The following is a 12,989-nucleotide window of genomic DNA, read 5'->3' as shown; positions in this document are numbered from 1 at the left end:
ACCATTTCCAGCACTTTGATATCCTTTCTGAGATGTGGAGAACAGAATTATATCCAGTATTCCAAGTGTGCTCATATTATAGATATGCATAAAAGCATTACTGTATCTGCCACTATCTGCCTCAATTCTTCAGTCTTCCTTCCTAATAAAGTCAGTACAGGCATGGTATCTGCCCTACAACTTCCACATGAAAGACAGAAGTAAATAATTAATCCAGCTTTTCTGTAATTTCCTTATCCTTCTTTAGCATACCTTTAGCTTCCTTGACATCTAATGGTCCAACCACCTCCCTAGCTGGTTTCTTGTTTCTATTTATCATCATCATCATCATTATTATTATTGGTGTCAACAATTTTAGCAACCTATGTCCTCAAATTGTTCTTTCCTTTGCATCCCTTATTGTCTGCTTTGCGGATACTATGCACTGTGAAAAAGACAAATAATTGGGTGTTAGAACAAATTAAACCAGAACTATCACTAGAAGCTAAAATGATGAAACTGAGGTTATCATACTTTGGACACATAATGAGAAGACGTGATTCACTAGAAAAGGCAATAATGGTGGGAAAAACAGCAGGGAGTAGAAAAAGAGGAAGGCCAAACAAGAGATGGATGGATTCCATAAAGGAAGCCACAGACCTGAACTTACATGATCTGAACAGGGTGGTTCATAACGAAGGTTGCTGATTCATAGGGTCACCATAAGTCGTAGTCGACTTGAAGGAACATAACAACAACAAAATTGTCTGCTTGCATTTTTTTGTGTGCAAATTGTGTTCCTTTTTGTTATTCTCATTTGGGCAAGATTTCATTTCTGAAGGAAGCCTTCTTGCCTCTAATAGCTTAATTGACTCTGCTGATTAACCATGCTGGCATCTTCTTGGACGTGGGAGCTCCTTCCATGATATATTCCAGCTGAGCTTCTGTTATTGTGACTTTGAAAAGAAACCCCAAGCTTTCTTGAGCTATTTGGTCCTATTGACTTTCCCTTTCAATTTCCTTTTTATCATTCCCCTTATTTTTAAAAAATATTTTTTCTCTTTTGAAGTAAAATGTGACTGTATTGAACTTTCTTAACTATTTTCCACATTCATATATGTTAAATCTGATAGCATTGTAGTCACAGAAGCTTCCAGTGGGTTCAAAATATTTATGACTTCCATCAGGTCCTGGGCAAAGATGTTTTTACTTTTGCTGATCTTTAATTCCCTTCTAAATTTGTGTATGGTGCTTAATGATGTTGCTTGTTTATTATTTTAATAAATTAAATAAATAACTACAATTATAATGCTGTCCCATAACAAAAGTTCTCCGGGAAGCTTACAAAGCAATAAATAAATAAATGCAACATTAAAATACAGTATAAAACAATAACAGCTCTAGCAAATTAATTTTTTGAAAACCTGAAACATAATTAAAACACTGTTCGAAACTGAGAGGCCTAGACTGTGAAGCGTACATTGTTTTAAATTTAAAAGACCTGGGGAAATAGGAATGTCTTTGTCTGATACTGAAAATACCATTAAAAAGGTGCCAGATATGGGGAGACTATTCCACAGCTGGGGTGCCACCACTGAAAAGACCCCCTTCCTGGTAGCCATCCATCTCAACTTCATTTGTCAGGGATCCGATAAAGGTGTCTGAAAGTTTGAATAGGCAAATGCAGGAGGAGGCAATTTTTCAGTAACCTGGTCACTGAATTGGAAGCAGGGTAACCACTTATGCATCGCAAAAATCAAAAGGAAAGTGGACACAAATTTCCATATGCTAATTTATATATGTGTTGATGCAAATTTACAAATAATAGCTTTAACTGACCAGGTCACCTGCAGGCCTGCTCAGTCTGCTGCCCAGGTGCTGCTAACTGCTGATGGGCAACCTCAAGGCCCCTCCTCCTCTCCTTTCTGAGGGATCTCTATCTTTAAACCTTCAAACAGAGGAATTTATTTATTTATTTATTTATTTGATTTATATCCCACCCTTCTTCCCAGCAGGAGCCCAGGGCGGCAAACAAAAGCACTAAAAACCCTTTAAAACATCATTAAAAACAGACTTTAAAATACATTAAAACAAAATAACTGTAAAAATACTTTTTAAAAAGCTCTGAAGACATCTTTAAAAAAGGGTAAAAAATTGTTTTTTTTAAAAAAGGTTTAAAAACTTATTAAAAAGCAATTCCAACACAGAAGCAGACTGGGATAAGGTCTCAACTTAAAAGGCTTGTTGAAAGAGGAAGGCCTTCAGTAGGCGCCGAAAAGATAACAGAGATGGAACACATGGCCCCCTATTTTAAACATTCAAACCAACACTTTAAATGGGGACTGCAGCCAGACCCAATTAGTTTATTGTGTATTTCATTATTGTTTTGTTTTAAATTACATCATAAACTGTCCTGGGATCAATATGATGAAGGGTGGAAAGTATACAAATACTAGCAGCCTTGTACCCAGCGTTGCTCAAGAATTCTAAGAAACCACAAAATCAGTATTGTTTTGAAAGGTTCAAAATGATTCAAAATGGCGCCCAGTTGTTTCCAAGCACAGATGAAAGACTGCTCCTTCATTCAGGAACCATCACGCCACATTTGCTTATGGTATCTTAATAGGTGTCCAAATGCATACTGAACAGACAAACAACTTTCCATTACATATAGTAAACATCTTAAATAAAAACGATAAATGGCCTGGCATAGAGATTTCAGCCTTCTTTCTCCCCTCCCCCAGGCGGCAATACTTGAAACGGATCATTGCAGAGTATGAGGCCCTGGATATGGAAATGCCGTGTATCCGCAAGTTCCCCAGGCCACCAGCTGCTCGGCCCCTGTGCCTCTGTCTGGAGAGTCAGGTCAGTCCCGAGGAGGGAACCATTTGATGGATGAGAGGTGGGAGGAAAAGACTCCGGAGGGCACACTCAGGACTGGCTAGAGAGGCCACTTACACATCTGCCAAAATAAAAGAGGATAAGAGGGCAGAAATTTGCATACAATTTAAATATTACATACATACATATATATCCATATATCATAGCATATGTAAGGCAGCATCCACACCATACATTTCATACACTCTTATACCACCAAAGCAATAACAACAGAAGATTTATGTAACTTTAAAGTTGACGAGGACATCAAAGTTGTGAAGGATTATCAGTACTTTGGCACAGTCATTAACCAAAATGGAGACAATAGTCAAGAAGAAGAAGAAGAAGGCTAGGACTGGGAAGGGCAGCTGTGAGAGAACTGGAAAAGGTCCTCAAATGCAAAGATGTATCACTGAACACTAAAGTCAGGATCATTCAGAACATGGTATTCTCGATCTCTATGTATGGATGTAAAAGTTGGATAGTGAAAAATGTGGATAAGAGAAAAATCAGCTCATTTGAATTGTGGTGTTGGAGGAGAGCTGTGCAGATACCATGGATTGCGAAACAGACAATTAATTGGGTGTTAGAACAAATTAAACTAGAACTATCACTAGAAGCTAAAATGATGAAACTGAGGTTATCATACTTTGGACACATAATGAGAAGACATGATTCACTAGAAAAGACAATAATGGTGGGAAAAACAGAAGGGAGTAGAAAAAGAGGAAGGCCAAACAAGAGATGGATTGATTCCATAAAGGAAGCCACAGACCTGAATTTACAAGATCTGAACAGGGTGGTTCATGACAGATGCTATTGGAGGTCATTGATTCATAGGTCATTGATTCGTAATCTACTTGAAGGCATATAACAATAAACAAGCACTTTAACAGTCATGGCTTCCCCCAAAGAATTCTGGGAACTGTAGTTTGTTAAGGGTACTGGGAATTGGAACTCTGTGTGAAGTCTCCTAATAACTCTCAGCAAATCACAGTTCCTAGGATTCTCTGGGGGAAGCCATGACTGTTAAAGTGGTAAAAAAGTGCTTTAAATGTATGGTGTGGATGTGACCCAAATCTAGAAATAGTTACGTAGTTTAAATGGAAATACATCTCACCCTAGTGAGACAGAGTGGGGCTAGGTTTCCATGTGCTAGCTCTTGATGAGCTTGTTATTGGTTCACAGTGAGGATTCACTGCCTCTTTAGGCACTACATAGAACTTTTTTCTTTCTTTCTAAGCATAACTAATTTAACGGGAGTTCAGTGCCACAAAATGTAGACATGGCCATTATCTTGGCCGGCTTTAAAAAAAAGCATGACAGATTTATGAAGAATAGGTTCTAAAGCCCAGTAGCCATAACAGCGAAATGGAACCTCCATATTCAGAGGCAATATGCCTCTCAGTATAGAATACTTGGGGCAAACAACAGGGAATGATCATCTTGCCCTCTGTGGCAGCTTGCTAAAGGCATTCTGCCTGACTGCTCCACGAAACAGAATGATTTATTTATTTATTTTATTAAATTTATAGCCCTCCCTTCCTCCAGAAAAAGCCCAGGGCCAGTTGCCAGGAACAGTGTCTTTCAGCCATCAAATGCTGGCTGGCTGGCTGGCTAGAAGACGGACAAGACGGGCAATTCTAAAGTGCGTTTTAAGCCTTCTGTCCTACTACTGTATGACTGTGCATAATGGGGTTGAGTGGCTTTAATGCAGCTTCGAATGAAAAGAGTGCTGTGGGCTTTTAATGCAATTGAGGGGCCTGAAAGACTATTGCAGGTCCCCGTTATAGACTTCCTGTAGGAAGGAAGCAGTACTTCATAATGGGTCTGTCCAAGGGGTGGTGGTGGTAGAATGGAAACTGATAGCTGGAATACTCCCTTTACCTTTTAGCCTGAAAAGGAGATGAACCACGCAGAAGTCCTAGCAGCAATCGAGGCAGCCATTCCCAATGCGTTTGAAATGGGACTCCTGCACAGCATCCAGTTTGAAAACATCAACGTGATCTGTGGGACTGCTGGACGGAAGAACAGGTGAGGCCTTCCCTGTCTTGTCCCTGCCTTGAATGCCCATAGGCTACATTGCTCATTCAAAGAATCTTTCAGCCTGGCTTTAGCCTTATCCTCCATTTCTGATCCTAAAAATCCCAGGAGTCCTAGCTTTTTCCATTCCTTTGTGTAAATTGTCAGGTGATGAGGGAGGGTGGACAGATGGGGAGCTAGCTGGCTGGCTGGCTAGGCGCCAAGAGCCTGGCAGTGGAGACGGAGGAACATCAGCAGGTCTGCAAGGCTTTATATTCTTCAGTAGCGTCCAATTGGCTCTTCAGCATCACCTGACTTCCCAGGCCAAGAGGATCGTGGGCTGCTGGGGCAGTTCTTGGATGAAATGGTTTGTAGTTGCTTCTTCTGATCAATAGTATTGTTGTGCACTACCCTAATCTCTGAGTGGTGCGCTTACCCAGGGTTTGTTTTTCTTGGAAAGGTCAGCGAAGACTATGGTGTCTTATAGGATATATGGTCTTTATTCACACATATTTGCAACCTGAGCTTACGACTGAGGGGTTCACAGCATTATCAGTCCATCAGATCTTGCTCCCCATTGCCCATAGCTTTGGGGGTACAGAGAGCAAGCAAGCCTCTCTCTTTGTCTCTAGTTCCCAGCCTTTCCTCCAACTGGACTAAAAATACAAAATTCTCCTTGGCTCCAGGATGCATGGAGGAGGGCTTCTCCCCTGAGAAGAGTTCCAATAGCTCCCTTTGGATATGCAGATTGACCATTCAATGTCTATTAACTCACAGGCTAGCTTAACAAGAGAAACTAGTCTGGCCGGTAGAGCAGGTTTCTTGCTTGCATATCCCAACTTCAGATACAAGATCACAGGCTTGAAGGGGACACAAAGAAATCATCTATCTCTTCCCTCAGTCCCCTAACAGTATGGAACCTTAGTGGTGCAGGGAACAGGGAGCCACTGCCTCATTCAAAGGTACCTGACACCATCTCATCCAAAGAGCCTCCCAACCCTGCAAGTCAGCCAAGCAATTTTTCTTGACATATTTTAACCCTTGTTGCTCTTGTTTGTGCCCCATTCAAACATGCATACACATACACACCCCATAGCAGGGGTGGCTAACCTGTGTGACCTTCCAGATTTTACCGGGCTACAAATACCATCATTCCTGACCATTCTCCATCCTGGCTAGGGCTGATGGGAGTTAGAAGACCATCCAACAACATTGGCAGGGCCACAAGTTCAGCCACCCTTGTCCTACAGCATGGGAACCTATGCTGCAACCTCATGCAGCAAAGGCACATGTGTGAATAGCATGAGAGCACACGGCTCATGATCCTGTGGGTCTTTAGACTACACTGAAGCTGCTCGCTGACTGTGGGCGCTTCCAGACAACCCACTGAGCATTAGTTTTCAGGGAGATTTGACTACGTTAGCTATTTAATGAGAATTCATTATGATTTGTTTGTGGGGAGGTTAGATTATGTTGCGTCACAGCAACTGTTATCCCACACTTTCCAGTCCAGTCTATTTCCCCCTTGTTTTTCTTATTGCAAAAAGTCCAGCCTTTTGCAGGTTTGCTGCGTAAGACCTCCCAATCAACTTGAATTATGCAACTTGAATTTGTCAGCACTTGACTGAATTCCACCCCAAAATAATGACAGGCTGGAAGCGCCCTAAATGGCTTAGAGAGGAGCTAAACAGAGGAGAGAGCAGGAATGACAGACACTTATTTTCGAACATCATCAGAGCAGAGCCCACACCATTCTTTCCCATGGTTTCCCTGCCCCCCAAGGAAAGGACAACTGCCTGTCTAGACAGTCAGGGAGTTCTGGGATACCTTCCCAGGAGGACATCCCTATGCATGATCCTCTTGGTTGAAATATAAACCTATGCATATCGCATGAATGAACATCCCAGAAGGAAGGCACACTTGCCTGCAAAAACAAAACAAAACCCGTACCCCTGTTTATTTATTTCATTGGCCAATTGCTTCCCATTAAACTTCCTGAAGTGATTAACAATAAAAACATTAACAATAAACAAATAAAATGAAACGTATTTCATATCCCAGTACAGATACAGATTGGGATAAAAATCTCACTTAAAAGGCTTCTTGAAAAAGGAAGCAGGCGCTGACAAGACAATGTGGATGGTACGTGTCTGATATGTAGTGGGAGGGAGTTCCAGAGGGCAGTAGTGTAGTGGCAAATTCAGAAGTGCAGGGTCCCTTTGTGACAGTCACAGCCACGCCCCCTCCCCCTCTTTTTTGCTGCCAGGTTGAGAATGAGCTCCTACTTAATGCCTTGTCCCACCAAAACAGACATCCCTAGGAGTCAATTAGCATGAAAGGGGAAGATGTTAGCTACTAAGAAGTATCTTCTCTGTGGCTGACTCACCCCCTTTCCCTCTGATTGGCTCCAAGCAACAGGAAAGGACAGGAAAGCATGTTAAAAGACTCTTCTCAGTGACACTAACACACTTCCTTTTATTATTTATTTATTTATTCTATTTCTATGCCACCTTTTGGCCAAAAGACCCTCAAGGTGGCTCACAAAAAAAGCACCACAAATACAAAATACACATCAAAAAAAGAATACAGTGCACAGGAATTTAAATAACAGGCTGATTGGCTCGTAGGATGCTGGAGACATAGGGACCCTGCTGGGACCCTACTCCCAAATAAGTAAGGGGTCTAAGGCCTCCCGAAACCCCAGACAACTACACCTTTGCCAGAGAGGAGGTGCCATCCAATTAAAAACCCAATTCCTACATCATAGGGAATGGATCTCCTGATGAGTGGGACTCTGCAGGAAGCCCTCTCTTGCAGAGTGCAGTGATCGGCTGCATCTTGAAGTACCTCACTCTGTTTTGCCTTTGCTGGTGTCAACACAGCTTTTAGCAACCCAGGAATCCTGGTTTGTTCTACCCACTCTAGACAACCAGGGCGACAGAACCTCCCCTACTTGAAACCATGGAGAGCCACTGCCAATCACTGTAGGCAACACTGAACCAGATGGACCAGTGGTCGGTCTGCCTTGGTGTACAGCAGCTTCCTATATATATGCCTATGCAATCCATCCAGGTGCTGCTTCAGCATCTGTTGCATCCCTGCCCCTTGCCAGGACAGCTGTCCCTGCCATCACCTTCTCTGCTGCGCCTGATGTCATTCCCTGCACCCATTGACTCTGCACTTGAATGAGAGTTCTGGGGAAAGTAGTGGCAGCAGTTTCACCCCTACCCCCCCTCCCACCTCATAGGAAAGCTGCACCACCACAACACCGCAGTCTTCCATCCCTTCCCTCTCTCCCTATACAGGTGGCTAATTACAGTCTCAGACTTCCGGACCCGGAACCAGCTCTTGTGTTCAGGATTGACCTTGGGCCCAAATCACTTTGCATTGCGACGCTGGGACGACCTGGTGATGGAGGACTATCGCATGCACCTCCGGAGGGCGCTAGCACGCCAGCGCCTACTGGACACTCTTAGTGACTCCTGGGATCCAAAGCAGTTGGATGGCATATGAAGGCCGGGGAAGAGAGGAATCCTTGGCAAAGAGAAGCATGTTGTTTGCCTGTTTTTCGTGTCTCTTTGATTTTTTTTTTAACTTTAGAGATGCCCCCTAAGCCAGTATTTCCTTTGACCTTATAGTATGGAGATCCAGCCTGCTGGCTTTTCCTTCAGGAATCAACGTACAGTCCTATGCTACTGGTTACTTCTGCTGATAGCAAATTTGGGAAGCGAGCGCCCCCTGGAGGCAGTTCATGGGACTCCCCCTCTTATGCAGTGTCTGTGTGCGGTACATACTATTATTTTCGAGATCGGATGCATTTTCCTTTAAACCAGCTTCACACGGGCTTCAAAACTATTTGACTGGAGGTGGCAAGCAGCTTCCTTCAGGCGCTGAGGAAAGAAGACGAAGGCAGGAGAAAAGAGAGTGCGGCTGGAAGCGCTTTGCGCTTTCCCCACAGTCTCCTCCAAGCAGGAAGGGTGCAGGGAGAGCCGTGGGGGCACCCTGCCAGCAGATAGCAGGGAGTGTGGAGGCGTCTAAGGGGGGGGGGAGCGACGGCTCCCTTCACAGGTGTCCTCCCTTGGAGGCTCCTGTTTGCCTTTGGTTTCCTTGAGAGGCTCCAAAATTGTCTCACTTCCTCAGCTGCTGCCCTTTTTACTATAAACGTTTTGGAGAAGAGAGCATCTAGTCACAAGGTATAGAGCAACTCTTCTCCCTTGGACTAAAAGCGAGATCTAGGGATACAGGGGGGGTGCCAAAGGGGGGTGCCAAGTGCCCCCCAACAAGGAGCTTGTCCCCCCTTCTGGTAACTGTGTCCCCCATTTTTTCTGGTGTTGCTGCACATTCAAAATTACACAAGCGAGTAACTGCGAGGGAGGAGGAGGGGGGTGGAGTGGGGGGAGAGAGACAAGTCGGCTGTTTTGTTGATTTCAAAACTGTTTGGTCATCACCGCCCTGCTCTGTTCATTGGTTTGCACATGGAGTTAATACGATAAAAAAAAAATGAAAAATATACAGCCTGGTACAGTAGCTACTTCAAAAACAGCCGAATTGTTTTCTCTGGCTGTGTTTTGAAACAGCTCTGCCCACGGCTGGACACATCTCCCTTCCCCACTGCTGATTAGGACTGCAAAGCTTTGGGCCAATTACTGTGTCTGCCTGAGCTTACAGCAAAGCATTTTCACTGGGCACATCTGGAGTGGCAACAGGGTTGATGGCCAATCAGTTTTGAAATCTGTGTGAAGCTGACTTCAAGGTAAAGTGCACTGGAGCTGCAGCTTCAAGGTTGGAGTAAAAAGTTTTGGCATCATGTGTCCCCACATTCACAAAATAGAAGTGGAGGCACACTGAAGCCAGCAAAACCACAAGAGTGTCTCTACCCCCAGGCAAAATGGTATTGCTGCTTTTTAAGGACACTAGAGTGCATGTAGGCATTCTTTCATGTGTAGCTCCAGAGATCCAAGGGCTTAAGCTGCCATGCAAGCCATGCCTCTTGTCATTCCTCATTCTACACGTGGGCAAACTGGTAATGATTTCTCTGGGATGAGCAGAAATGTTTCTCTTTATTAGTGCGCTTCATGTCTTCCAGGGCTTGGTGTTGAGCCTTAGCATCCCCACATAGAGGGTTAATCAACATGGTGCCCTCCAGGCATTCTTGGACCTCAACTGCCATCAGCCTTAGCCAGCATGGCCAATGGTCAGGGATGGTGAGTTGTAACCCAGCATCTGCAGGGTACCATCATATCCCAGCCTAAAGCCGGTTGCACAAGTAGCATCTCCATTATTTTTGCTGTTGTTGAGAAAAAATTTTTTTAGTGAAGGAGAAAGATGGTGTGTGTGTGAAGATAGATATATATGCACATGCACACTATGTATAGGGTGGAGCAAAAGGAATGAGAGAGGAGGGAAGATGTGAGAGAAGAGAAAAGTGGGGATGAAAAAGGATGAGAAACAACAGCAAAAGAAAAATATGGGAGAGTAGGAAGAGGGAGGCGAAAGACAGAGAGGATGAGGAAAGAAAGAAAGAATGAAAAAAAAAAGAATGTTTTGTAGGAAAGACAGCTCAATCAGAAAACTAAAAAGAACTAAAATTGGTATGACCCGGTATCTCAAAATAAGCTTTGCTTATCATATATTCCCGTGGGGGGGGGATTGTCCCTCCTTGAGTCATGCTGTCCGTGCTATTTATCGCTGTGAAAATGCCTATGGATATTTCCCCACCTGTCAAAGTGAATGAATGGTGGAATCTCCTGTCCCATTCACATGAGTCCGCCATATTTGATGGCGTCCTGTGCCCAAAAGAAGCTTTGGTCTGGAAGTAATTCATTGTCATCTCACTGAAGACACTCTTCTAGACAAATGATTTGTAGTGTCCCAATGTTTGTTTTGTGATGTACACCCACAGTTATTCATTTTTTTCTACACATTTTGGGTACTCTTGGCATGGGTACATGTCCTTATGTATTGACAAAATCCTTGAAATTTGCAGATGTTCATGCACTTTTAATGCACCTTCCATACCTCATGGAGGGGACTCCTGGCAGCCTGGCATTAGCATCACTTACTTAGGAGCCCTCACTACAGGCAGAATACGTGACCCGTTAACTTCACTTTTATGAGTCACTTTTTGCCCAATGTAGTCATTTGGAGTTACTTTCCCCCAACTCTCTGATTCAAATGCTTGAGAGTAACCACCAAATAGGAGTTCACTTTAAGCTCCCAACTGTTCCTTGGACGCCCTGCCCTTATTCGCCTCATGTATAATCAGAGAATAGTGGCTGGTGACTCTATGTCAATGGGGCAGTGGGATCGGCTCTGCGTTTTAGTCTGAAATTTCAAGGAGCTGTCCAAGGTGCTGAAATCCAGTCCAGAACTAGTTTCAGCACCTTGGAGAGCCCATTGAACCTTTAGATTAAAGCTCAGAGCAGATTTAACTGCCCACTGACATGGAGCCACCAGCCACCACTGCGAATGATGTCAGGTATAGGTTGAATCGGTGTGGCTTCCCCAAAATGGCCCGGTCGGTCCAATGGAAAGGCCTGGCAGGCAAAGTTTGGTCCAAAGGCCAGCGGTTCTCCACCCTGCACTAGTGCTTCGGCCACATTCACTACTGGCATACAGCTCTTGGACGGTTGATCAATGGAGCATGTGGACCCTCGAGGTTAAAAAAGGTGGGCTATCCCTGTCTAGTCAGTGTATTTAGTATTGCAACCTCAGAATACATAAGGGGTAGAGAACTGGATCTGACCAGTGGGCTGGATCCTGATTTCTCCCAAACCCCATGGGCCATTTTGATGGTTGGGCAGGGCCACCCACCTGTCAATCGCCTGGCATCACCACAACAAGTGAAATGCTTTCCTTTGCCCACATTATTTGAAATAAAACCATGTAGGCAAAGGCCCAAGGGTTTGCTGGCATCAACAATCAGTTGAACAACAGAGGCTGCAAATCCTGCTTTCAGCAGGGACCATATCATTATTTGTGGCACACTTGACATGATGTATGACCTCAGATGTACAGCAGGTGGGCATGACTTGGGGAAAACAGCCTTGTGCACCAAATTAGTACCCCTGCCAGTAATTAGACCTGTAGTCCAGAGGTTCTCCACTGCTGGTATACATGAACTGAAATGTTGACTCTTATCCACTCCAGAAAACTTGGGCTGCTTGGAGCAGCCTCTGCCAAAGAATAGGTCAGGCCATTTCTGCAATGTGTGCAGTGGTCACAGTCCTGCCACTGTTCGCAGAACTTTTGCCTCTGGGGGGGACCAGCAATAGAAGTTCCCTATCATTGCCATCAGCTCCTTTTTGCTGCTGGCTGCTAGAGTCATTATTTGATTGTACTGTGCTTTTTAAAAATCTGTTGTAAGCAGCCCTGACTGATGAAAATGCATTTGGAGGATGGCATACCGGTTGTGGTTGTTATTAAGAATAGAGACAAATAATTCTGTGGCACAAAAATCAGATGAACAGTGCAACCCTATACATGTCTAATGGGAAGAAAGTTCTACTGAGTTCAATAAGACTTACTCCCAGTAATTGGATGTAAGATAGGAGTTGAAGCAGATGACTACATTTCCCAGCATACCTTGCGCAAAGCTCATGAAGTGGGATGGGGGGAGCCGCGCGTGCCTCTACTATATAGCGTTTCTTCTTCAATCATGTCTTTCTGGAGCCCGCCCCCAATCCACTGCCTCATCCAGGTGTTGTGGACGGACTACACTACCCAGCGTGCCTGAGGCCGGGGGCTATTTCCGGTAGCCTGTTATTAACATCAGTTAGGGAACATCACCATTGGGCGAACTATGTGACCTAACATGCCCAGCTACAAGGAGGGAAGCAGAACCGCCAGTGAACGCTGTAAGGCATGTTGGGAAATGAAGTCCCTGCTACGTGAGGGAGACTTCAGTAGCTGGAGGCTGAGTCTGGAGCCGGGGAGTTCTGAGGCCATTGCCTCCTCCTGATCCCTAGCCCGTTTAGTCAGCAGTTAGCGATGATGGAAGTTTAGTCCAACTGCATCTGGGAACCCAAGGTTGAAGACCACAGGTTCGCCAACCTGGTGCCCTCCAGATATGTTAGACAACAGCTCCGATCAGCCCTAGCCAGTCACTG

General features: G+C 44.4%; 1 protein-coding gene across 1 annotated transcript in view; it reads left to right on the top strand.

The window, feature by feature from the left end:
• The window catches only part of C11H19orf81 (chromosome 11 C19orf81 homolog), a 36,263-nt gene extending 27,869 nt beyond the window's left edge, over positions 1 to 8,394 (top strand). Inside the window, exons 2-4 of the mRNA XM_061592100.1 lie at positions 2,724 to 2,844; positions 4,754 to 4,893; positions 8,187 to 8,394. Of these exons, the coding sequence (XP_061448084.1) occupies positions 2,724 to 2,844; positions 4,754 to 4,893; positions 8,187 to 8,394 (469 nt within the window). The remainder of the gene's footprint in view (positions 1 to 2,723; positions 2,845 to 4,753; positions 4,894 to 8,186) is intronic.
• The last annotated feature ends 4,595 nt before the right edge of the window (positions 8,395 to 12,989 follow it).

Source organism: Rhineura floridana, chromosome 11, assembly GCF_030035675.1.
Source record: "Rhineura floridana isolate rRhiFlo1 chromosome 11, rRhiFlo1.hap2, whole genome shotgun sequence".
Classification (NCBI taxonomy): domain Eukaryota; kingdom Metazoa; phylum Chordata; class Lepidosauria; order Squamata; family Rhineuridae; genus Rhineura; species Rhineura floridana.
This window is presented reverse-complemented; position numbering and strand designations above follow the sequence as displayed.